Raw genomic sequence first — 27,194 nt, 5'->3', positions numbered from 1 at the left:
TTGAAGATTGCCACTGTCAGTGAATCTCTATCCACACTCTGAGCATTCAAAAGGTCTCTCCCCTGTGTGGGTTCTCTGATGACTTTGAAGATGGCAACTCTGACTGAATCTCTTTCCACACTCTGAGCATTCAAAAGGTCTCTCCCCTGTGTGGGTTCTCTGATGACTTTGAAGATTCTGTCTTTCACTGAACATCTTTCCACTCTGAGCATTCAAAAGGTCTCTCCCCGGTGCGGGTTCTCTGATGGCATTGAAGAGTGCCACTGTGACTGAATCTCTTTCCACACTCTGAGCATTCAAAAGGTTTCTCCCCTGTGTGGGTTCTCTGATGCCTGTGAAGATGGCTACTTTCAGTGAATCTCTTTCCACACTCTGAGCATTCAACATGTCTCTCCCATATGGTTTCTCTGATGTCTTTGAAGATGGCCACTCTGACTGAATCTCTTCCCACACTCTGAGCATTCAAAAGGTCTCTCCCCAGTGTGCATTCTCTGATGCCATTGAATATGGTCACGCTGACTGAATCTCTTTCCACACTCTGAGCATTCAAAAGGTCTCTCCCCTGTGTGGGTTCTCTGATGAGTTTGAAGATTGCCACTCCGACTGAATCTCTGTCCACACTCTGAGCATTCAAAAGGTCTCTCCCCTGTGTGGGTTCTCTGATGACTTCGAAGACTGCCACTCCGACTGAATCTCTGTCCACACTCTGAGCATTCAAAAGGTCTCTCCCCTGTGTGGGTTCTCTGATGACTTTGAAGACTGCCACTCCGACTGAATCTCTGTCCACACTCTGAGCATTCAAAAGGTCTCTCCCCTGTGTGGGTTCTCTGATGACTTTGAAGACTGCCACTGTGAGTGAATCTCTTTCCACACTCTGAGCATTCAAAAGGTCTCTCCCCTGTGTGGGTTCTCTGATGACTTTGAAGATGGCCACTCTGACTGAATCTCTTTCCACACTCTGAGCATTCAAAAGGTCTCTCCCCTGTGTGGGTTCTCTGATGACTTTGAAAATGGCTGCTCTGACTGAATCTCTTTCCACACTCTGAGCATTCAAAAGGTCTGTCCCCTGTGTGGGTTCTCTGATGACTTTGAAGACTGCTACTGTCAGTGAATCTCTTTCCACACTCTGAGCATTCAAAAGGTCTCTCCCCTGTGTGGGTTCTCTGATGACTTTGAAGATGGCCACTCTGACTGAATCTCTTTCCACACTCTGAGCATTCAAAAGGTTTCTCCCCTATGTGGGTTCTCTGATGCATGTGAAGATGGCTACTGACAGTGAATCTCTTTCCACACTCTGAGCATTCAAATGGTTTCTCCCCTGTGTGGGTTCTCTGATGACTTTGAAGACTGCTACTGTCAGTGAATCTCTTTCCACACTCTGAGCATTCAAAAGGTCTCTCCCCTGTGTGGGTTCTCTGATGCCTGTGAAGACTGCTACTGACAGTGAATCTCTTTCCACACTCTGAGCATTCAAAAGGTCTCTCTCCTGTGTGGGTTGTCTGATGACTTTGAAGATGGCCACTCTGACTGAATCTCTTTCCACACTCTGAGCATTCAAAAGGTCTCTCCCCTGTGTGGGTTCTCTGATGACTTTGAAAATGGCTGCTCTGACTGAATCTCTTTCCACACTCTGAGCATTCAAAAGGTCTCTCCCCTGTGTGGGTTCTCTGATGAATTGAAAATGGATGCTCTGACTGAATCTCTTTCCACACTCTGAGCATTCAAAAGGTCTGTCCCCTGTGTGGGTTCTCTGATGACTTTGAAGACTGCTACTGTCAGTGAATCTCTTTCCACACTCTGAGCATTCAAAAGGTTTCTCCCCTATGTGGGTTCTCTGATGCATGTGAAGATGGCTACTGACAGTGAATCTCTTTCCACACTCTGAGCATTCAAATGGTTTCTCCCCTGTGTGGGTTCTCTGATGACTTTGAAGACTGCTACTGTCAGTGAATCTCTTTCCACACTCTGAGCATTCAAAAGGTCTCTCCCCTGTGTGGGTTCTCTGATGCCTGTGAAGACTGCTACTGACAGTGAATCTCTTTCCACACACTGAGCATTCAAAAGGTCTCTCTCCTGTGTGGGTTGTCTGATGACTTTGAAGATGGCCACTGTGACTGAATCTCTTTCCACACTCTGAGCATTCAAAAGGTCTCTCTCCTGTGTGGGTTGTCTGATGACTTTGAAGATGGCCACTCTGATTGAATCTCTTTCCACACTCTGAGCATACAAAAGGTTTCTCTCCTGTGTGGGTTCTCTGATGACTTTGAAGACTGCTACTGTCAGTGAATCTCTTTCCACACTCTGAGCATTCAAAAGGTCTCTCCCCTGTGTGGGTTCTCTGATGCATCTGAAGTTTCCGTCTCTCACTGAACCTCTTTCCACATTCTGAGCATTCAAAAGGTCTCTCCCCTGTGTAGGTTCTCTGATGACTTTGAAGATGGCCACTCTGACTGAATCTCTTTTCACTCTCTAAACAGTCCAAAGGTCTGTCTCCTTTGTGGATTCTCTGATGCTTGTGAAGATTCCCTGTCTCACTGAATCTCCTTCCACTCTCTGTGCATTCAAATGATTTCTGCCCTCTTTGTTGTCTTTGGTGCAGAGGGAGCTGTGATCTGATTTTGAAGTGCTTTACACACTGAACGGATGTACTTGCCCTCATTATCCTCTGCTTTGGAAAACGTGCATTATGTCGTCTTCTATCTCTCTTCTCAGCTGTATGGCTGCCTTTCTTTCTCTTAGGTCTTCCTGGATTCCTGATGTTTTTTTTCAAGTCCACATTTTTAACTCGATCTGGCAACTGCTGATCCAGTTCCTCACCCTCCTCATTGCTCTGATTGTCCTGGGCTGGAATAAGAAGAGAGATCCCATTAACACCTGGAGGGCAGGTAAGTTCTAAAGGCATCGATGTGATTGCAGGAGGAAAGGACTGAGGGCGCTTCGGCCTCCTTTGGCTTGCCTGATCTTAACCTCTCTTCCACCCTCCCCGAGATATCTAGTCTTTCAGGATACCTCATCCCTACGAGAGACACACCTGAGCTCTTGCTCAGAGGAAGCTCCTGACCCTACAAGTCCCAGTCCCCAGAAGGCCTTCTGTCCCTGCAGTGGGCTGTCTGATTCTACCAACCAAATGTTGCTCTGAACTCAATCCAAAATCCCCCATGGCTATTCCTTGCCTCTTCCAGAGCCAGTTTGGTGTAGTGGTGAAGTGTGCTGACTCTCATCTGGGAGAACGGGGTTTGATTCCCCACTCTTCCACTTGTAGCTGCTGGAATGGTATTGGATTAGCCATAGCTCTCGCAGAGCTGTCCTTGAAAAGGCAGCTTCTGAGGAGAGCTCTCTCAGCCCCACCCACTTCACAGGGTGTCTGTTGTTGTGCGGGGGGGAAGGTAAAGGAGATTGTGACCGCTCTGAGACTCTTTAGATTCAGAGTATAGGGCAAGATATAAATCCAATATCTTCTTCTTCTTGACATCCCCAGAAGGACTCCTCCCCCCGCAGCGGGCTGTATTATTGTCCCAACCTGCACTGGAGACGCTGCACAACTTGTCTGTAGTGTTCTGAGCCCGGTTCAAAGTGCTGGCTTTGACCTTTAAAGCCCTATATGGCTTGGGACGAGTTATTGTTATAATGTGAATCTGTCATCAAATTGTGACCGTTGTTAGCCGCCCTGAGCCCATTTGGGGAGGGCGGGATACAAGTGCAAGAAATAAAAATAAAATAAATAACTAAATCTTGCTCCGAAGTCAATCCAAACTCCCCGATGGCTATGCCTTGCCTCTTTATTGGGCTAACTGAATGATACTTACTGTCAGACAGCTCATTTGGGGAGGAAATTTGCTCTTGAGATCCTCTTGAGAAACTCCCCAGCTTTTCTTTGGATGCAAGGCGATTGTCTTTCTCCACCAAAGTCTCTCTTATACTTCTGGCTCCATTTGCAGAGAGAGAGAAAGAAAAAGTAATCATTCTTCTATCAGGAAGGAAATAAATTCAAGAGTAAAAATTCTTGTGGAATCATGGTCAGGATCTTAGCCCGCAATCCCAACCAGTGTAAGAGGGACAGATCTGTGAGACAAAGCACCCTAGTTCGCCTCAAAGGTTAATGTGAGCATTAAATGGTCCGTCTGACTTGCAGGTGTTGCTAATTTGACACCCCCCCCCTCCAGCTTATCTTTCTCGAGGCTGGCTTTGGTGAATCCTGAGAACCTGTATCCAGTTGTGTAACCAGGAGTTAGGGGGGACTGGGTGGGTGCTGACAGCTTCTGGAAGATTCCATCAGGGAGGACCCTCGATTGGGTCATTCGGACCACCTGACGCTTCAGAGGTAGAAGTATAATACCAGGGGGACCCAGGCTTGGGTTCTTGACAGCATCTTTTCCAGGTCACAGTCAAAGGGGATGTTTGTAATCCCATCCAGGGGAGAGGGGGTGTTGTAAACGTAAGCAGTAGAGAAATGAGGATCTGGCCCCTTCCAGATTCTTTCTCAGGTTCTCTTTCATCTCCACCTTTGCCTCCGGCCGGGACACCTTCTCAGTAACACCAACAAAACGGGATCACACAACAAGAGAAACAGACCCTCTGATGTCCTGGCTAACAATGTTTAGTAAAACTTTTTTAGAAAACCATATTTTTTTTTGTACATTACAAAAGCACAATTAAGGTCCATTCTCACATTACAATATCACAAGAAAGGTCCAGTGTGCACCCAGAAACTTACCATTCAGTCCTTTTGGAGCTTGTTTTCTGCCATCAAAAGGAATGGCTTGCTCCTAATAAAAATATTATAGAGAGCAATTTGCCAGCAAACTCCAGAAGGCTTTTGCATCGGGTTGAAGAAGTGGTTCAGGACTGGTTTAAGCTCCTAATAAATATATATATACACTAAAGTGGGACTGAGTGGTAAGTTTTTAACAACAATTAACAATATCTTAAAATTTAAAAATTATCTATTTCCATTCAGCTTTGTGGCATGTCCTGTTGTTATTGCCCTGGTTTATCCTATGATGAGAGAACTTGCAAAAAACAGATGTTGCAGAAGAGCATTTCCATTCAATTGTTACAAGAGGCTGACAACCCTGAAAGAAATAAGGACTACTCTTGAGGAAGAACTTCATTGACAAAATGAGCCTATATCTCATCTAAATCTGAGAGGCTCACTGGACCTCTCTCCAGGCCCGTAGCCAGAAAAGTTCTGGGGGAGGGGCGTCAGAGGAATAAAAAATTGGTGGAGGGGCTGCAAAGCAGCAGTGGGGAATTCTGGCGAAGACCGCAAGAGTGCTTATGAGAGTGGGGGCCACCAGAAAAGCGGCGGGGAGTTTGGGAGGGGGCCGCAAGAGCAGCGGTGGGGAGATCGGGCGGGGGCAGCCAGAACAGCATTGTGGAGATCAGGCGAGGGCTGCAAGAGCAGCAGCGCAGAGATCGGGGGCCGCAAGAGCGGCGGGGAAAGGAGGGACAATACTTGTTGAAGGGGGTTGGGTAGAGGGGCCATTCCCCCCCGGGGCCTCCCTTAGCTACAGGCCTGCCTCTCTTGTAATATTTTAATTTGAGAATGGACCTTTCTTGTGCTGTTGTAATGTACAAAAAGATTATATGGTTTCTCCAAAAAGGTTTTACCAAACATTGTTATCTGGGACACCTTCTCAAGCTTCGGTGACGGCCACAACACTGGTCTCAGTCGCCCCTCACCAAAGCTGGAAAGACCTCAAAATGATGGATTGCTGTTCAACAGTTTGATTCCAGCATCCTCCCAGAGGTACCAACTCATACCTTTGGCCCTTTTGAAAGCTCCTTACCCAGAGAGATGACACTCCCGTAGTTCTCCCGCATGACTTCCCTGTAGAGAGTCCTCTGGCCTGGATCCAGCAGGGCCCACTCTCCTGGGGTGAAGCAGACAAAAACCTCCTCAAAGGAAATGGGGCACTGAAAGAAAAAGGAGATTCCCTCATCAGCGATCACAAAATCCTAGAGCTGGAAGGGACCTCCAGGGTCCTCTAGTCCAACCCCCTGCACAATGCAGGAAACTCACAAATAGGTCCCCCTAAATTCACAGGGTCTTCAAAAAGGTGGCAGAGCAGTTTTTAAACTAAATCTTGGGGGAAAGCTGACAGGAGATGAAATGTCTCTGGTTCGGGAGGACTCGACTCAAAGAGATGAAAGGTTAGCTGCTATTTTTCTACCGGGTAACGGACCAGAGTTGTCCACTGTGAAGGTGACAAACAATATGGACTGTCTGCCAGAGTCTCGAGGCGGCAGGAGGAAGGTGGCGGGCCTAGCTCGCCTGGGAAATTATAGATGTTTGTATGCAAATGCTAGAAGTGTTCGAAGTAAAATTGGTGAATTGGAATGTTTAGTGTTGGGAGAAAACATAGACATTGTGGGAATTTCAGAAACTTGGTGGAATGAGGAGAATCAGTGGGACACGGTGATTCCTGGATATAAGCTATATCGGAAGGATAGGGAGGGAAGGGTTGGAGGTGGGGTGGCTCTGTATGTCAGAGAGGATATACGGTCCAGTAAGACTGAGATCAGAGAATTAGATTCACTTTTAGAAATGCTTTGGGTTGAAATAGAGGGCCCAAAAGGAAATTTAACTATGGGAGTTTGTTATCGCCCACCAAATCAAAAGAGAGAGGACGATTATAATATGATGGAAGGCTTAAAGATAGCAGCTAAACGTAAAAACTGTGTCGTAATAGGTGATTTTAACTACCCGCAGATCAATTGGGTCAATATGTGTTCTGGTCAAGAGAAAGAGATTGAGTTTCTTGATGCTCTCAATGACTGTGCTATGGAGCAGATGGTCTCAGAACCTACCAGGGGTGGGGCGATCCTGGATTTGGTCCTAAGTAATGCCCAAGACTTGGTGAGAGATGTAAAAGTGATTGCGCCGCTTGGGAGCAGTGACCATAACGTTATTGATTTCACCGTTTGTATAAATAGGGAGTTGTCCAAAAAGACCGCCACAACCATGTTTAACTTTAAAAGGGGTAAATACACTGAGATGAGGAGGCATGTGAGGAGGAAACTGAAAGGAAAGGTACATAGGGTCAAAACCCTTGGGGAAGCTTGGATGCTATTTAAAACTATAATCCTAGAAGCTCAGATAAAATACATACCACAAGTTAGGAAAGGCACAAACAGGCATAAGAAAAGGCCTGCGTGGTTAACAAACAAAGTAATGGAAACTGTAAAAGGTAAGAAGGACTCCTTTAAGCAGTGGAAAACCAGTCCAAGTGAGATTAGTAAAAGGGAACACAGGCTGTGGCAAATCAAATGCAAGACTGTGATCAGGCAGGCAAAAAGGGACTATGAGGAGCATATTGCAAAAAACATAAAGACCAAGAATAAAAACTTCTTCAAATATATTAGAAGTAGGAAACCAGCCAGGGAGGAAGTGGGGCCCTTGGTTGACCATGGGGTAAAAGGATTACTGAAGGAGGATAGGGAAATGGCTGAGAAGCTAAATGAATTTTTTGCCTCCGTCTTCACTGTGGAAGATGAGAACTTTTTGCCCGCCCCAGAACCACTAATTTTGGAAGGGGTGTTGAAAGACCTGAGTCAGATTGAGGTGACAAAAGAGGAGGTCCTACAACTGATAGACAAATTAAAAACTAATAAGTCACCGGGTCCGGATGGCATACATCCGAGAGTTCTGAAAGAACTCAAAGTTGAACTTGTGGATCTTCTAACAAAAATCTGTAATCTTTCATTGAAATCTGCCTCCGTTCCTGAGGACTGGAAGGTAGCAAATGTCACCCCCATCTTTAAAAAAGGTTCCAGGGGAGATCCGGGAAATTACAGGCCAGTCAGCCTGACTTCAATACCGGGAAAGTTGGTAGAAACCATTATCAAGGACAGAATGAGTAGGCACATTGATGAACACGGGTTATTGAGGAAGACTCAGCATGGGTTCTGCAAGGGAAGATCTTGCCTCACTAACCTGTTACATTTCTTTGAGGGGGTGAACAAACATGTGGACAAAGGAGACCCGATAGATGTTGTTTACCTTGACTTCCAGAAAGCTTTTGATAAAGTTCCTCATCAAAGGCTCCTTAGAAAGCTTGAGAGTCATGGAGTAAAAGGACAGGTCCTCTTGTGGATCAAAAACTGGCTGAGTAATAGGAAGCAGAGAGTGAGTATAAATGGGCAGTCTTCGCAGTGGAGGACGGTAAGCAGTGGGGTGCCGCAGGGCTCGGTACTGGGTCCCATGCTCTTTTACTTGTTCATAAATGATTTAGATTTGGGAGTGAGCAGTGAAGTGGCCAAGTTTGCGGATGACACTAAATTGTTCAGGGTGGTGAGAACCAGAGAGGATTGTGAGGAACTCCAAAGGGATCTGTTGAGGCTGGGTGAGTGGGCGTCAACGTGGCAGATGCGGTTCAATGTGGCCAAGTGCAAAGTAATGCACATTGGGGCCAAGAATCCCAGCTACAAATACAAGTTGATGGGGCGTGAACTGGCAGAGACTGACCAAGAGAGAGATCTTGGGGTCGTGGTAGATAACTCACTGAAAATGTCAAGACAGTGTGCGTTTGCAATAAAAAAGGCCAACGCCATGCTGGGAATTATTAGGAAGGGAATTGAAAACAAATCAGCCAGTATCATAATGCCCCTGTATAAATCGATGGTGCGGTCTCATTTGGAGTACTGTGGGCAGTTCTGGTCGCCGCACCTCAAAAAGGATATTATAGCATTGGAGAAAGTCCAGAGAAGGGCAACTAGAATGATTAAAGGGCTGGAGCACTTTCCCTATGAAGAAAGGTTGAAACGCTTGGGACTCTTTAGCTTGGAGAAACGTCGACTGTGGGGTGACATGATAGAGGTTTACAAGATAATGCATGGGATGGAGAAAGTAGAGAAAGAAGTACTTTTCTCCCTTTCTCACAATACAAGAACTCGTGGGCATTCGATGAAATTGCTGAGCAGACAGGTTAAAACGGATAAAAGGAAGTACTTCTTCACCCAAAAGGTGATTAACATGTGGAATTCACTGCCACAGGAGGTGGTGGCGGCCACAAGTACAGCCACCTTGAAGAAGGGTTTAGATCAAAATATGGAGCACAGGTCCATCAGTGGCTATTAGCTACAGTGTATGTGTGTATATAAAATTTTTTGCCACTGTGTGACACAGAGTGTTGGACTTGATGGACCGTTGGCCTGATCCAACATGGCTTCTCTTATGTTCTTATGCTGTCACATGGCCATCTAGCCATCTGCCTTATTTTCTTTCTTTTTAATGGTTTTAACTGTTTAATTTTAACTGTTTTATTGTGTGATTTAATTATTTTATTATGTCGTAATCCACCCTGAATCCGACTTGGGAAAGAGCACACTAGAAATCCCCAAAATAACAAAATAAAATAAATAAACCTCCAAGGAAGGAGAGCTCACCACCTTCTGAGGAAGCCTGTTTCATGCCGGACAGAGATTGCACACTGGAAGGGAGGAGTCTGGGGCAGAACAGGACATACGGCTTGGCGTGGATAAAGGGAGCTGCATTTAGATCCTCTCTCATCCGGATCCTTGTAGGAACTGGGAGCAAAAGCCCCCCCTCCCCGAGAAAGAAGGGGGACCCAGGCTGTCTCCCGCTCATCTCCCCTACCTGGACTAGAGGTAAAGCAGCCATTTCCACACCTCCAGCAAGACAGCGGCTAAACAGCATCTCTCCACTGCCTGTTCATAACAGAAAGGAAGAAGGGAGGGTGTTTGACTTCTTATTCCATTTGCTTTGTCGCTCCTTGCTTCACACATCCCCTTCCCGGGAGTCTGAGACAAGCCCTGTGTACACTCAACACATTCTTTCACACTTTTTACTAAATCCTGGGAGAAGCAGAAGAGAAGTACCCATGAGCCTCGGGGTGAAAATCTCTGCCAACATATTTCAGACTTCAAACGTGCCCTGTGAACTCTGGAGTTCCTAAAGTTACAGCATTCTGCTGGATCAGAGCACAAACTCAGGAATCCCATTCTTCTGCCGGCTGGGCCCTTGAGTCTGGGCTGGGGGTGGATATAGACAGGGATGGAAATGATGTTGCATGAAATGTCACCATCACATTCAGCCCAAATCCCATATGTCACTGGAGCATTTTTGGAGAATCCAGGGCAGGGCTGTCAAACACTCGGCCACGTGCCAGAAGCGGCCCGCCCAGGGCTTTGATCAGGCCCACGGAGCTCTTTTCTGCCCCCTCTTGTCCTTACCCTTTGAACCTCAAAGACTACCTCCCTTTCAGTTCTCAGACTCTTTGAAGCTCTGAGGCAGAGTCTCCTTCAGTTGGGAGCTTCAAAAGCTCTTTGAAGCTCCCCTTGAAGCTCCCACGCTGATTCTCAGTTCCCGGCTCTTCCTGCCTTTCTTTGCTGGCTGCTGCAAAGAAAACGTGGGGTGGATATTAAGGTCTGTTCCATGTTTTCCTTGCAGCTTTGTCTTTGCTCTGCAACAGTTTCAAATGGAGTGGAGAAGGTTACATTTTCAGAGTTCCTATAAGCAGCTCAAACTCCCGCTTCCTGGAGTTGTGTCCTTGCAAACAAAAGGTTGATGCCTTCAGCCAGCTTATCTGTTGAATGGCCCCAATCTAGTGAGTACTCTAATATGGGAACCCACAGCCAAAGGGGGATATTATACTGGAAAGCCATTGCACACCTGAGTAGACTTCGGGGTGGGGGAGAAGCTTACAATGCCATTTCATTGTTTCCACAGAGTCAGACCCTTTGTGCTTTTTCTTGATGTTTTATTTTAAAAATTGCACTGCCAAATTCCACTGATCTTCCACCTTTCCAACTTAAAAGAAAAATTGGAAAAGTTTTAAGCATGTTCGTATTTTAAGTTTAAAACTATCTTTTAACTGTGTTTGTCTGTGTCCGTTATAAAGTTTATATCTCCACCAATGTTCTCCCTAAGCTGAGTTAGTGTGAGCTATCTCACAGCTTTTTAGCCTCCAGCTCACACATTTTTGCTTAGCTCAGGAAAAATGGCCCCAGAGCAAGCTAATTTATGCAGTACTTCATAGGTTTATTGCCAATAGCTCACAAAGTAGAATTTTTGCTCACAAGACCCCACACCATCAAGGGAACATTGATCTCCACTACCTGGAAATATATGTTATGACAGACACGGCCTGGCCTCACAAAGTCCCACTTGTGTCAGCTCCAGCCCTCCTAACGAAGGAGTTTGACACCCCTGATCTAGGGTACTCTCCGTGCCAAGCTTCACACCAAGGCCTCCCCAAATCTCCTGGGGTTCTGGCCACACCCTGTCATCCCAATTGCACAATTACCCCATCACCTGTGGAGACAGCAAAGCCAACCTGATATGGTGGAAGTTTGTCTGTCCCACAGTGGCCCCTCAGATGCCCCTATAAGCACAGGCACAGAAGCCACATTTCCCCCTTGATTATTGGCCTCTAGGAACTGGTTTCCAGTGCTGTGACCTTAATGCTCTCCCCATCACATTCACGGGGTGCCCCAATCGCCTCCAGGCACAAAGAGTCCTTACCAGAGGAGAGGGAATCTTGGGCACCCTCCTGGGCCTGCGCCCTCTGCCCTTGCTCCAAGGAAGCTCCGTCTGCCCCAGAGAATGCAGCTTCTGCCTTCACCGATGGGCCCCACATCTGAAACGGCAGGGAGGGAAAGGGGTCAGAGATGGGATGGAAAAGAGACCAGGCACTGGATCCTGCCCCACTCCCAGACTCTGCACCCTTCCATCAGCAGACCTGGTCAGTTATCTGGAGGGAGCAGAAATTCTCTAGAAGAAGCTGCTGAAGGAGGCTGAGAAATCTCCCATTTGGAGGATGAACACTTGGACAAATATCTCTCAGGGTAACCTTAGATAAGGTCAGATATGGAATTGAATGTAGCTGGAGGAAACCCCCTCACCTGCTGCTCTGGCTGCCTCTTCTCCTCCGCCTGACTCAGGAGGAAACCTTCGGCCAAGGCCACCGCCTGGGAACTGCTCTCCGGCCCACATCCTCTGACCCAGCACTGCATTTCCTGGGGCAGGAGGGCCAAGAACCGCTCCAGAACCACCACGTCCAGAACCTGCTTCTTGGTGCGCCTCTCCGGCTCCAGCCAGTGGTTGCAAAGGCGATGGAGCTGGCTGCAAACCTCTCGGGGTCCATCAGCCTCAAGGTAGCAGAACTGTGTGAAGGTTTGGAAATGTGTGTCTGAGGTCACGGTGTCCTTAGGCAGAACCTCCGGCACAGGGCTTTCCCAGAATTCAACATTGCTCCCAGCTAGGGTGGGACAGAAGCCTTTGCTTGCCATCTTCGAAGCTCCAGGTCCTTCTGGGTCCTGCTCTTCCATCCCCTTCCCCTTCTTTTGGGCCACCTCCAACTGTGTCAATGTCCCTTTAGTGACTTGACTATGAAGAGAGGCTTCGTTCTGGGGAGGGGGAAGGAGAGACAGAGAGAATTACATGTCACAAGGAAAGCAAATGAGAATTGCCCCGGTGGATCAGAAGAAAAGTGCTTCTTGTGGTTTGTAGATCAGGTTTTGTTTCATTTTGCTATGTAATTAGATCCAAGTAGTCAGCCATGTTGGACTGAAGTAGTAGAATAAAACAGGAGTCAAGGGGCACCTTTAAGACCAACTTAGTTGTATTCAGAATGTAAGCTTTCATGTGCTCTCTAAGCACACTTCATCAGACGAGGAATCCGGTACAGTGAGCAAAGCCACACATAGCTGGTAGTCAGTGGCTCAGAATGCAAACTGGTACAAATTTAAGATCCAATCACAGCACAGTAAAATCATCTGGTAGGGAGTGGTTTAGAATGCAAATTTAAGATTCAATGGCAGAATAGTGAGATTAACAGATGGAGCAAACCTTTGATCTGAGTAGCATGAGCATGGAAAAGCGATAAAACAGTAATATGTCAAAATGTGAGAATCTCTGTAAATGACTATATTGTATTAATCTGAGATATAAATACCTCACATTTTGACATATTACTGTTTTATTGCTTTTGCATGTTCATGCTACTCAGATCAAAGGTTTTCTCCATTTGTTAATTTTACTATCAATCAAAAGCCTTTATTGGCATATATCAGATTATAAACAAACAGATAAACAGCTACAGAAATAATATAACAGTTTTATGCAGCTATACATTGGATTAATTTTACTATTCTGTCACTGAATCTTAAATTTGCATTCTAAACCACTCCCTACCAGACAATTTTACTATACTGAGATTGGATCTTAAATTTGTACCAGTTTGCATTCTGAGCCACTGACTACCAGTTATCTGTGCCTTTGTTCCCTGTATCGGATTCCTCGTCTGATGAAGTGTGCTTAGAGACCACATGAAAGCTTAATGTTCTGAATAAAACTAAGTTGGTCTTAAAGGTACCACTTGACTCCTATTTTGTTTTGCTATGTAATGTAATGTAGCAGACTATTTTAGATATGCCTCCTTGGTTCTTTGGGAAAGTTCACTGTCTCTGCTTGGCTCTTGAAGGATGTTACAAGCTTAGCCTCTCATTACACTGGTCCAGTCTGTCTGATGGGGCTGATTCTTAAGGCAATCTGGGGCCCCAAAAGGGCCCGGGGGACTGGTGACCCCTTCATCCTTTTTTCTATCCTTTCAATAGATGTGAAGTACTAGGAAGAGCACCTCTTCCAAGCACCAAGGAGGGGCCCCTCTTTGATCTGTGGGGCTCACTTGGTCAGATCCTGCTCAGGTCTCCAGCAAAGAGGAGATCTTTGCAGAAGACTGAAAACCAGCTCCTCAGGGCTCTGCTGTCAACTAGAAGGAAACTCTCAGTGCACTTACAGGGCTAAAGACCATGACAGCAGTTAATGACTCTCAGCATTCCACAATGAAAAAGGGTAGATTTGCACATTAGTCTCCAATTTCCATATATTTATTTGCTTCCCCATGTTTTCCTCCAGAATAAGATCCAAACAAATGCAGTCTCTACAATGGCCCGGGTGAGAAAGGCTCTGAACTCCACTCCCTTTACCCGTGCCAAGCCAGACATCCTGTAACATATGGGGACCATATAAACTCAGCTTGTTATCCCTGTTGGGTCCTCACATCTCTTACACATTTTCACTGAGTTGTGTGCTAATCCGCTGCTCACCCTCTTCCTATAGATATGGACTGCTAGCCTCCATTTCAGTGAATCTGAAGAAGTGTGCTCAGTTCGAACGTGACCCTCGATAACCAGCATCTCCCAACACCAAAATACACAAAATTGTGTTCGATGCCTACAAGGAGCCCCTAAAACCAGTCCTTCTTCTTGTTTAAAGTGCCTGTATTCAAATAGAAAGCTTCACTACTTTCCACCAATTCCCCTCTCAGGGCTTGGCAGAACTCCCACCAACAGGTGCTGTTTCTCAGTACCCACAACTACTGCCACGAAAAAAGGGGGAGGGGGCAGAGCCCTAAAACTGCTTGCAAGTACAAACAATGAGGTAAGGAGGATAATAATAATAATAATAAAATTTTATTTATACCCCGCCCTCCCCGCCAAGGCAGGCTCAGGGCGGCTTACATACATGGCAAAGCCATTGAACAATAAAACAGTTATACAATTCAATAAAATTACAGTTTACTATTAAATTTTTACATAATCTAAAACAATCTAAAAATAGTCTAAAATATCTCTATTCGGTGTTATCTCAGTTATTAATATTTGTGATGGCGCGATGTTTATTTCAAGCTCCGTCTTGAAAGGCTAGCCGGAAGAGGGCGGTTTTGCACGCCCTACGGAATTGACTAAGGTCCCGTAGGGCCCGCACCTCTTCCGGAAGCTGGTTCCACCATTAGGGTGCTTTAATAGAGAAGGCCTGTTCTCTAGTTATTTTTAGTTTGGCCTCCTTTGGCGCAGGTACTTCTAGAAGATTTTGTGAGCTAGATCGTAGTGCTCTCTGGGGAACATATGGGGAGAGGCAGTCCCTAAGGTAGACAGGTCCTCGGCCATATAGGGCTTTAAAGGTAATAACCAGCACCTTGTAACGAACTCGGTAAACAATTGGCAGCCAATGCAGCTCCCGCAGCCTAGCCTGCACATGTTCCCACCGGGGTAGGCCCAATAGCAGTCTGGCTGCCGCGTTCTGCAGCACACATGTGAAAATAGTAATTGTAATATCACCCAAGCCCCTGAAAGCAAAGAATCCTAGAGTTGGAAGGGACCTCCAGGGTCATGTAGTCCAACCCCCTGCACAATGCAGGGAACTTGCAAACACTTCCCCCAAAATTCACAGGACCCTCAATGCTGTCAGAGGGCCCTGCAGCGTTTGTTGAAACACATCCCAGGAAGGAGAGCCCAGTTAAAGCATAGAACTCTAGAGTTGGAAACGACCTCCAGGGTTATCCAGCCCAACCCCTGCCCAATGCAGGGAACTCACAAGACCGTCCCCCTCAATCCACAGGACCTTCATTGCTATCAGATGGCCATGCAGCCTCTGTTGAAAAATCTCCCAAGAAGTAGAACCCAGTTAAAGCATAGGATACTAGAGCTGGAAGGGACCTCCAGGGTCATCTAGCCCAACCCCCTGCACAATGCAGGGAACTCACAAGCCTCTCCCCCTCAATCCACAGGACCCTCATTGCTGTCAGGGGGCCATCCAGGCTCTGTTGAAACCCCTCCCAGGAAGGAGAGCCCAGTTAAAGCATAGGATACTAGAGCTGGAAGGGACCTCCAGGGTCATCTAGTCCAATCCCTTGCACAATGCAGGATACTCACAAGCCCCTCCCCCTCCATCCACAGGACCCTCATTGCTGTCAGGGGGCCATCCAGCCTCTGTTGAAAAACCTCCCAGGAAGGAGAGCCCAGTTAAAGCCTAGAATCATAGAACTGGAAGGGACCTCCAGGGTCATCTAGTCCATCCCCTGCACAATGCAGGGAACTCACAAGCCTCTCCCCCTCAATCCACAGGACCCTCATTGCTGTCAGGGGGCCATCCAGGCTCTGTTGAAACCCCTCCCAGGAAGGAGAGCCCAGTTAAAGCATTGAATCCTAGAGTTGGAAGGGACCTCCTGGGTCATCTAGCCAACCCCCATACAATGCAGGGAACTCACAAGCCCCTCCCCTCAATCCTGCTGTCAGGGGGCCCCGCAGCCTCTCTTGAAACCCCTCCCAGGAAGAAGAGTCCAGTTAAAGCATAGGATACTAGAGCTGGAAGGGACCTCCAGGGTCATCTAGTCCAACCCCTGCACATTGCAGGGAAATCACATGCCCCTCCCCCTCAATCCACAGGACCCTCATTGCTGTCAGGGGGCGCCGCAGTCTCTCTTGAAACCCCTCCCAGGAAAGAGAGGCGGGTCCTTCCCTGCAGGCTTCCGGAGCCCTCTCTGCTTGCCAAGCCCTCCCGCCTCCTTTCGCTGGGCTCCGTGCATTGAGCGAGCGGGGCTGCCTTCGGGGAGCCAGAGCCTGCGTGCAACAGCAGCAGGAGGGGGCTGCAAGACTCACCAGTCCGCCGGCTCCGTTCCCCCAGGTGCAGCCGCCACAGCACGCCGCCCTCGCCGGGAAACCCTCCCCGGCCCCTGGGTTCCGCGCCCCAACAGTTCCGGCCTCCTCCAAGAGTCCTGGCCCAGCGGCACTGGCCTCCCTCCCTCCCACCGTCTCGGGGACTCCCTTCCTTCCTCCCTGCTTCCTGCCTTTCCTCCCTTCCTTCCGGGGGCTTTGTTCCTGCCTCCTTCCTTTCCTCCTGCCTGCCAGTCCGCCGGCTCCGTTCCCCCAGGGCCTCCGGGTGCATCAGCTAAAGCACGCCGGCCTCGCCGGGAAACCCTCCCCGGCCCCTGGGTTCCGTGCCCCAACAGTTCCGGCCTCCTCCAAGAGTTCTGCCCAGCGGCACCGCCCTCCCTCCCTCCCCTCCCTCCTTCCTTCCCTCTTTCCTTCTTCCCCCCTCTCTCCGTCCTTTCTTCCCTCCTGCCTGCTAGTCCGCCGGTTCCGTTCCCCCAGGGCCTCCGGGTGCATCAGCTACAGCACGCCGGCCTCGCCGGGAAACCGCTCCCTGGCCCCTGGGTTCCGCTCCAAGAGTTCCGGCCTCCCCGCCCCCTGGCTGGCACAGCGGCACCGGCCTCCCTCCCGGGGACTCCTTCCTTCCTCCCTCCCTCTTTCCCTCCCTGCTTCCTTCCTTCCAGGTGGGCGGGTGGGGGGGTCCTTTCCATGCTCCGTCTTTTAGCCCCTGCCGGGAAACGCAACGGGACCTTCTCCTTCTCCTGCTCCCGTTCCCTTGCAGAGCTCCCGCGCTTGGCTGCCTTGCAGCAGGGCTGGCAGAAACTCAGCGGGTGAAGTTCGGCGCCTGGCATTAGGGGTGCCAAGCCCCATGCAAGAAATCTGGGGACTTTGTGGGTGGAGCCAGGAGCAAGGTTGTGACAAGCACCATTGAACTGCGAAGGGAGCACATTGAAAGGGACCACTGCACACCTTTTAAATGCGTCCCCTCCATTGGAACAATGAACGATACGGGCACTTTCTTTGGGGGCTCAGAGATTGGACCCCCTGGTCCAATCTTTTTGAAACTTGGAAGGTGTTTTGAAGAGAGGCACTGGATACTGTGCTGCAAATGTGGTACCTCTACCTCAAAATCAGTCCCTCCCCGAGCCCCTTCCTTCCTTCCTTGTGGCTCTCAAACATCTCACATTCATGACTTGCCGCTCTCAAACATCTGACATTTATTCTTTGTGTTTCTTAAATTAAGCAAGTTTGGCCACCCCTGCTGTATAGCATCTCAATCCAAATGCCAAGAAGAATTGCAGATTTATACCCCACCCTTCTCTCTGAAGCAGAGACTCAGAGCAGCTTACAATCTCCTTTCTGGATGACGCTTCCGTCCTAGACCCTTGCCAGTCCGGCTTTCGCCCAGGCCATGGGACAGAGACAGTGCTGGTCGCCTTAGTGGATGACCTCCAGCGGTATCTGGATCGAGGCGGTGTGGCGGTGCTGATGCTGTTAGATCTGTCGGCCGCGTTCGACACGGTCGACCACCGGCTACTGACCCTCTGCCTTGCCGATGTCGGGGGGGTTGGCCTTACAGTGGCTTTCCTCATTCCTCGAGGGACAAAGGGTGGCAATCGGGGGAGAGCTCTCCCAGAGACGCACACTACACTGTGGGGTGCCTCAGGGAGCAGTTCTATCGCCGATGCTATTTAATATCTATATGTGCCCCCTTGCCCAGATTGCCAGGAGGTATGGGCTTGGGTGTCACCAATATGCAGATGACACTCAGCTTTATCTGCTAATGGACGGCTGGCCTGGATGCGTCCCAGAGAATTTGGACCTGGTACTGCAGGCTGTGGCAACTTGGTTAAGACTGAGTGGGTTGAAACTGAATCCAGCGAAGACAGAGGTCCTTTGCTTGGGTCGGGGCGCTCTGGGAGGAGAAATATCTCTCCCGGTTTTTGACGGGTCAAGAGCCTGGGAGTCCTACTGAAGCCTTCATTATCAATGGAGGCCCAGATAGCAGCCACTGCCAAGTCAGCCTTTTTTCACCTGAGGCGGGCGAGGCAGCTGGCTCCCTTCCTAGAGCGTCGGGACCTGGCAAGAGTGATCCACGCAACGGTCACCTTGAGATTAGATTACTGTAATGCCCCCTACATGGGGCTGCCTCTGAACCGGGAAGCTGCAGCTAGTGCAGAACGCGGCTGCTAGATTACTGCTGGGGCTCCCAAAGTGGGAGCACATACAGCCGGGGCTGCGTGAACTGCACTGGCTACCAGTTACTTACCGGATTCGTTACAAAGTGCTGGTCATTACCTTTAAAGCCCTATATGACCGAGGACCTGCCTACCTTAGGGACCGTCTCCCCCCACATGACTCAGAGAGCACTGAGGTCAGCAGGGAAGAACCTGCTGACTATCCCCAGGCCAAAAGAGGTAAAACTTCAAGTACCCGTACCCGGGCTTTTTCTGTCATGGCCCCACAGTTATGGAACCAACTTCCAGAAGAAATGCGGGCCCTGTGGGACTTTGAGCAATTCCACAGGGCCTGCAAGACCATCTTGTTTCGAATGGCCTTCACTGACTAGAACTGCTAAGTAAGTTCGCAATCTAGGTAATAGCACAAAATATTAATTTTATTGTTTTAGAATTTTAATAGATTTTAATTAATTGTGGTTTAAAATGTTGTTTTGTATTATGTATATTGAATTTTGTTGTTAGCCACCCTGAGCCTGCTTTGGTGGGGAGGGCGGGATATAAATAAAATGTGATTGATTGATTTATCTTCAACCCCCACAACAGACACCCTGTGAGGTGGGTGGGGCTGAGAGAGCTCTTCCAGCAGCGTCCCTTTCAAGGACAACTCCTGTGAAAGCTCTGGCTGACCCAAGGCCATTCCAGCAAGTGAAAGTGGAGGAGTGGGGAATCAAACCTGGATCTCCCAAATTAGAGTCCGCATACTTAACCACTACACCAAATTGGCTCTCATCTTGCTGGCTCATCCTGTTGTACTGTCAACTAAATATTGCAACTGGTTTTTATTGTGATGTTATTGTGATTTTATTATTACTTATGTTGATGTACTCCGCCCTGAGCCCCCACGGGGGAATGGGCGCAATAATAATAATAATAATTCAAAGTGCTTACAATAACAGTTGAAACCGTTTTCATTTTAAAATATTTTTAAAACCCCCTCATCCTCCCTCCCTTTAAAGAGACGCCTGCCAATTCTAACCGATCTCCAAAATACAGAGTTCAGTTTCCCCTAAAGAAAATGGCTGCCTTGGAAGGGGACTCTGTGTAGGGTTATCAAGTCCAACTCTAGAAATATCTGGGGACTTTGGGGGTGGAGCCAGGAGCTTGGATATCTGTTTCTCAAATGCTTCCTCAGGCGCAAGTGAGTTGTAGGGACTCAGACACCGAATCACATCACTCTACAATTCAAACAATGTCAGTCATCAATGGTTGGTGCTCCTTGCCACTCAGCAAGGCAAGGAATTGTAGAGTGATGTGATTTGAAGCATTTGAGAAACAGATATCCAAGCGGTGTGCTGGACCTGGGGACTGCCTGTGGATTTTTTGAAAGAGATGTAGAATCCACCCTGATTTCAAGACGAACTGTGTATGCGCCTTTAATGAGCTGTTTTGGAATGCTGGAAGCTGAAGGCTCCATGTACCGTGCTCCATTGAATGTTTCAGTGAGTCATCATATGTGAAACAAATTTCATGATATCAAGTGTTTACAAATAGATACAGCATTTTGTAATATTTGCAGTGTTTTGTGGTTGTTTTGCCGACAGGTTTTTGGTTTAGTCCCACCTGGAGCCAGCAAGCCTCCATCTCCCATCCCCCACTGATGGCCATGGGCGACCTGTCCCCCCTAGCCTGGGATGGTTACAATTCATCTAATTAAGCTTCACCTTTCCTTAAAGTTAAGTGCCGGCCCAACAGGTGAAGAGTTTGGGAGTGATTCTGGATGCCTCTCTTTCTATGGAGGCCCAGGTCACGATGGCTGCTGGGTCTGTCTTTTACCATCTAGGGCAGATCAGGCAAGTAGCACCATCTCTGTCCCCCCAAGACCTGGCTGCAGTGACCCCTGCAATGGTCACCTCCAGGCTGGACTGCTGTAACTTGCTCTACGCTGGCTTGCCCTTGACGCTGATCCGGAAACGGCAGCGGGTGCAGAATGCGGCAGCTCACCTGCTGACTGCATGTGGCCGGCACTCCACGGCCTGCACTGGCTGCCTATAGAGTACCGGGTCTGTTTCAAGCTGCTACTTTTGACTCTTAAAGCCTTGCGTAGCCTGGGACCAACATACCTGTGGAACCGTCTATTCCCATTTATGCCCTGGAGGTCGCTTTGTTCAGCTTCCCAAGATCTTTTGACCATCCCTGGCTTAAGAGATGCCCATCTTGCCTCTACCTAGTGGAATCAGCTCCCTATGCAGATCCGGGCCCTACCTGGCTTATTAGCCTTTCGTAGGGCCTGTAAAACAGAGCTGTTCCACAAGGCTTTGGGATGAGGCGGTGGGTATCTATCTATTAGATTGGTTGGCCTCCCCTACTGTATCGTTTTGCTGTACTATCTTGCTATATCATCCTGCTATATGAAGATATCGGATTTATATCCCACCCTATACTCTGAATCTCAGAGCGGCATACAATCTCCTTGACCTTTCTCCCCCACAAGAGACACCCTGTGAGGCTAAGAGAGCTCTTACAACAGATGCCTTTTCAAGGGCAATTCTTACGAAAGCTATGGCAGACCCAAGGCCATTCCAGCAAGTGAAAGCGGAGGAGTGGGGAATCAAACCCAGATCTCCCAAATTAGAGTCCGCACACTTAACCACTACACCAAATTGGCTCTCATCTTGCTGGACCATCCTGTTGTACTATCAACTAAATATTGTAACTGGTTTTTATTGTGATGTTATTGTGATTTTATTATTACTTATGTTGATGTACTCCGCCCTGAGTCCCCATGGGGGAATGGGAGCAATAATGATGATGATAGTTCAACATGCTTACAATGACAGTTGAAACCGTTTTCATTTAAAAATACTTTTAAAAAACCCTCGTCCTCCCTCCCTTAAAAGAGACGCCTGCCAATTCTAACTCCCTGAAAAGCCCTGGCAAACAGACGGGCAGGGCAGCCCCTCCTGAAACAGAGGAATGACAGCCAGGGTCTCCCAGCCTACGGTTGCCAGCTCTGGGGTGAGGAGACGTAGATCGTGGATGCAGCCTGGCCCTCCGTCACTTCTCCGTGCAGCTAGTGGGGCCTGGAGGTCTCCCACAGTTACAACCGATCTCCAAAATACAGAGTTCGGTTCCCCCTAAAGAAAATGGCTGCCTTGGAAGGTGGACTCTGTGTAGGGTTGCCAAGTCCGACTCTAGAAATATCTGGGGACTTTGGGGATGGAGCCAGGAGCAAGGGTGTGGCAAGCACGATTGAACTCCAAAGGGAGTTCTGGCCATCACATTTAAAGGGATTGCACACCTTTTAAATGCCTTCCTTCCACTAGAAATAATGAAGCATAGGGGCTAAGCATTCCACAATTAAGAAGGGTACATTTCATCATCATTATCATCAATTTTATTTATATCCCGCCCTCCCCTCCAAAGCAGGCTCAGGGCGGCTATCAACACGAGTCAATACATACATTGTACAGTATTTAACAATACTAATTTAAGAGTTTAATTAAAATTCTATTAAAATTCTAAAATAATAAAATTAATTAATATGTTAGTGCTATTATACAGATGGTGAGTTTGCTTAGCAGTCTCTCTCTTTAGTCGGTGAAGGCCATGCGGAAAAGGCCCTGCAGAACTGTTCAAAGTTCTGCTTTCTTCTGGAAGCTGGTTCCATAGCTGTGGAGCCATAACAGAGAAGGTCCGAGTACGGGTACTCTGTAGTTTTACCTCTTTTGGCCCGGGAAATCTCCAATCAATCTCCAATTCCCATATATTTATTTGCTCCCCTATGTTTCTCCCCAAAATTACCGTAAATCCAAACAAATGGGGACCATGTAAAGGAAGCTTGTTATCTCTGTTGGGTCCTGGCATCTCTTAAACATATTCATTATGTTGTATGCTAATCTACTGCTCTCCCTCTACCTAGAGGTATGGACTGGTAGCTTCCATTTCAGCATATCTGAAGAAGTGTGCATGCTTACACCTCGGATGAAACTTTGCTGGTCTTAAAGGTGCCACTGGACTCAAACGCTATTCAAAATTTCCTGGAAAACTCTATTGAAGAATTAAAAGCTTTTTGAGCATGAAATTGATTGGAACAAGCTCTGCGAAGTGTGGGATTTAATACAAATAACAAGGAATTTATTTATTTATTTAGTTTTCTATCTTGCGCTCTCCCCAAGTGGACTCAGGGCGGCTAGCAGTCAATTGGAAAACAATTTAAGGTTACAATCTAAAAACAGTAAGATAACAATTGAAATATATTTCATGGTGCTACTCAAAATCTCAGTATAGGCGGGATCATAACTTTCTTTCTTCACACAGCGATCCTAATTCCTCATGAGTGACGTCGCTCAGCGGCGTAGGGTGGCAGTCCCCTCCCAGTTAGGTATTAAAGGCCTGTCTAAAGAATTCAGGATCCAGAGGGAGCAAGTGGATTCCTGCACTTTTGTTATCCTGCTAATTCCACAGAGGGGAGTTCAGCTTCATCATAACCCTCTATAACCAGCATCTCCTCCCTCCAAACTACACAAAATTATGCTCGATGCATAAAAGGAACCCCTGAAACCAGTGCTTGCTGTTGGTTCCAGCGCCTGCATTCAAACAGAAAACTTTGCTGCTTTCCACCAATTTCCCTCTCAGGGCTTGGCAAAAGGCCCACCAAGAGGTGCTGGTTCTCAGTACCCACCAATTCTGCCACACACACACAAAGGAAGAAGGGGGGGGGGGGAGGGAAGAGCCATAAAACTGTTGGAAAGTGCAAACAATGAGGCAATGGGATGACCCCCCCCCCACACACACACACATGAAAACAGCCGTTTCAATATCCCCCAAGCCTCCCAAAGCAGAGAAGGTGGTCAAACCTCCAGGAATTTCCCAAAGAGGAGGTGGCAGCCCTCTCTAGCAGGGCAAATCACGCTGGTACCAAGGAAGGGCGAGCGAGCAGCTTCACTGCCCTTTGTTTTGGGGGAAGGGGGGCATTAGAGAAGCACTGTTTTCCATGCAATCCTGAAACCCCTTCCACAGAGCCACCCACTGGCTGAAGTCCAGTCTGCCTGGTCCTTATGGGAAGGGCAGGGCGCCTTCTTGCCTTCGCCTGCAGCACGGGAGGGGTTAAAGGGACAGAGGTGTTCCTAGAGAGGCCAAGCAAGGTGGGGGGCATAGAGGGAAAGGCTCTTTTCCTTTGGGGGGGAGAGAAGGGTTTGCTTCTGCAGGGGGAAAGAGGCCAGCAAGGGAGTCCGAGATGCAACAGGGGGAGGAAGCCTTGCAGAAGATTTAATCAGAATGAAGTGAGGAGGAGGGCCCAGAGAACTTTCTAAATGGGAGGGGAGGAAGGCTGCCCTCGTCAGTTTTGGGGAATGGGGGGGGGATTGCATTGCTTAGCGCTGGCATTTTCTCCCTCGGGTTTTAGTTCATTCGCTCCGGGGTGGCTCAGGAAAGCGAGGCCTGAGTTTTGCAAACGGGGCTGCCCAGAACCACCTTCTCCATCCCCACCCTGGCGGCCATAGGGAGGTCCACGTGCGCCTCCTTTGGGCCAGCCTCTGCCCCCCTCCAGGGGACCCCCCCCCCACAGCCCCTCCGCTTGGACAGCTCGGGAGGACCCAGCAGAGAACCCAGAGGAGGGGTTTTCACATTCTGAGCATTCAAATGGTCACTCCCCGGTGTGGGTTCTCTGATGACTTTGAAGAGTGTCACTGTCAGTGAATCTCTTTCCACACTCTGAGCATTCAAAAGGATTCTCCCCTGTGTGGGTTCTCTGATGTTTGTGAAGACTGCCACTGTAAGTAAATCTCTTTCCACACTCTGAGCATTCAAAAGGTCTCTCCCCTGTGTGGGTTCTCTGATGACTTTGAAGATGGCCACTCCGACTGAATCTCTTTCCACACTCTGAGCATTCATAAGGTTTCTCCCCGGTGTGGGTTCTCTGATGACTTTGAAGATGGCCACTCCAACTGAATCTCTTTCCACACTCTGAGCATTCAAAAGGTCTCTCCCCTGTGTGGGTTCTCTGATGCCCTTGAAGAGGGCCACTCTGACTGAATCTCTTTCCACACTCTGAGCATTCAAATGGTCTCTCCCCGGTGTGGGTTCTCTGATGACTTTGAAGAGTACCACTCTGACTGAATCTCTTTCCACACTCTGAGCATTCAAAAGGTTTCTCCCCGGTGTGGGTTCTCTGATGATTTTGAAGTTTGCTACTCTGACTGAATCTCTTTCCACACTCTGAGCATTCAAAAGGTTTCTCCCCGGTGTGGGTTCTCTGATGACTTTGAAGACTGCAACTGTGACTGAATCTCTTTCCACACTCTGAGCATTCAAAAGGTCTCTCCCCGGTGTGGGTTCTCTGATGACTTTGAAGAGTGCCACTCCGACTGAATCTCTTTCCACACTCTGAGCATTCAAATGGTCTCTCCCCAGTGTGGGTTCTCTGATGACTTTGAAGAGTACCACTCCGACTGAATCTCTTTCCACACTCTGAGCATTCAAAAGGTTTCTCCCCGGTGTGGGTTCTCTGATGATTTTGAAGTTTGCTACTCTGACTGAATCTCTTTCCACACTCTGAGCATTCAAAAGGTTTCTCCCCGGTGTGGGTTCTCTGATGACTTTGAAGACTGCAACTGTGACTGAATCTCTTTCCACACTCTGAGCATTCAAAAGGTCTCTCCCCGGTGTGGGTTCTCTGATGACTTTGAAGAGTGCCACTCCGACTGAATCTCTTTCCACACTCTGAGCATTCAAATGGTCTCTCCCCGGTGTGGGTTCTCTGATGCATGTGAAGATGGCTACTGACAGTGAATCTCTTTCCACACTCTGAGCATTCAAATGGTTTCTCCCCTGTGTGGGTTCTCTGATGATTTTGAAGTTTGCTACTCTGACTGAATCTCTTTCCACACTCTGAGCATTCAAAAGGTTTCTCCCTGGTGTGGGTTCTCTGATGACTTTGAAGACTGCCACTCTGACTGAATCTCTTTCCACACTCTGAGCATTCAAAAGGTCTCTCCCCTGTGTGGGTTCTCTGATGGCATTGAAGATGGGCACTCTGACTGAATCTCTTTCCACACTCTGAGCATTCAAATGGTCTCTCCCCGGTGTGGGTTCTCTGATGCATGTGAAGATGGCTACTGACAGTGAATCTCTTTCCACACTCTGAGCATTCAAAAGGTCTCTCCCCTGTGTGGGTTCTCTGATGGCATTGAAGATGGGCACTCTGACTGAATCTCTTTCCACACTCTGAGCATTCAAAATGTTTCTCCCCGGAGTGGGTTCTCTGATGACTTTGAAGAGTGCCACTTTCAGTGAATCTCTTTTCACACTCTGAGCATTCAAAATGTTTCTCCCCTGTGTGGGTTCTCTGATGACTTTGAAGATGGCCACTCCGACTGAATCTCTTTCCACACTCTGAGCATTCAAATGGTCTCTCCCCGGTGTGGGTTCTCTGATGACTTTGAAGAGTGCCACTCCGACTGAATCTCTTTCCACACTCTGAGCATTCAAAAGGTTTCTCCCCGGTGTGGGTTCTCTGATGATTTTGAAGTTTGCTACTCTGACTGAATCTCTTTCCACACTCTGAGCATTCAAAAGGTTTCTCCCCGGTGTGGGTTCTCTGATGACTTTGAAGACTGCAACTGTGACTGAATCTCTTACCACACTCTGAGCATTCAAAAGGTCTCTCCCCTGTGTGGATTCTCTGATGCCTCTTAAGAGTCCCTCTCTCACTGAATCTCCTTCCACACTCTGTGCATTCAAACGGTTTCTCCCCTCTTTGTTGTCTTTCGTGCATAGGGAGCTGTGATCTGGTTTTGAAGTACTTTACACTCCGAACAGATGTACTTGCCCTCATTATCCTCTGCTTTGGAAAACGTGCATTATGTCTTCTTCCATTTCTCTTCTCAGCTGTATGGCTGCCTTTCTTTCTCTTAGGTCTGCCTGGATTCCTGATGTTTTCTTTCAAGTCCACCTTTTCAACTCGATCTGGCAACTGCTGATCCAGTTCCTCACCCTCCTCATTGCTCTGATCATCTTGGGCTGGAATAAGAAGAGAGATCCCATTAACACCTGGAGGGCAGGTAAGTTCTAAAGGCATCGATGTGACTGCAGGAGGAAAGGACTGAGGGCCCTTCGGCTTCCTTCGGCTTGCCTGATCTTAACCTCTCTCCCACCCTCCCCAGATATCTAGTCTTTCAGGATACCTCATCCCTACGAGAGCCACACCTGAGCTCTTGCTCAGAGGGAGCTCCTGACCCTACAAGTCCCAGTCCCCAGAAGGCCTCCTGTCCCTGCAGTGGGCTGTCTGATTGTACCAACTAAATGTTGCTCCGAAATCAGTCCAAAATCCCCCATGGCTATTCCTTGCCTCTTCCAGAGCCAGTCTGGTGTAGTGCTGAAGTGTGTAGAGTCCTATCTGGGAGAACGGGGTTTGATTCCCCACTCTTCCACTGTAGCTGCTAGAATGGCCTTGGATCAGCCATAGCTCTCGCAGAGCTGTCCTTTAAAAGGCAGCTTCTGAGGACAGCTCTCTCAGCCCCACCCATCTCACAGGGTGTCTGTTGCGGTGCTGGGGGGGGGGGAAGGTAAAGGAGATTGTGACCTCTCTGAAACTCTTGAGATTCAGAGCATAGGGCCAAA

General features: G+C 48.3%; 1 protein-coding gene across 1 annotated transcript; it reads right to left on the bottom strand.

The window, feature by feature from the left end:
- On the bottom strand, window positions 1–26,409 carry LOC132567222 (zinc finger protein 721-like; the record flags this gene model as incomplete). Its single annotated transcript, XM_060232910.1, is given in 6 exon segments — window positions 1–179; window positions 262–392; window positions 394–1,675; window positions 1,678–2,517; window positions 2,650–2,844; window positions 24,201–26,409. Coding segments are annotated over 6 exon segments (4,836 nt in total), but the record flags the coding sequence as incomplete, so codon positions are not given.
- Window positions 26,410–27,194: the final 785 nt, after the last annotated feature.

Source organism: Heteronotia binoei, chromosome 2 (assembly GCF_032191835.1).
Source record: "Heteronotia binoei isolate CCM8104 ecotype False Entrance Well chromosome 2, APGP_CSIRO_Hbin_v1, whole genome shotgun sequence".
Classification (NCBI taxonomy): domain Eukaryota; kingdom Metazoa; phylum Chordata; class Lepidosauria; order Squamata; family Gekkonidae; genus Heteronotia; species Heteronotia binoei.
The sequence above is the reverse complement of the archived record's forward strand: the minus strand, read 5'-3'. Positions and strand labels throughout refer to the sequence as shown.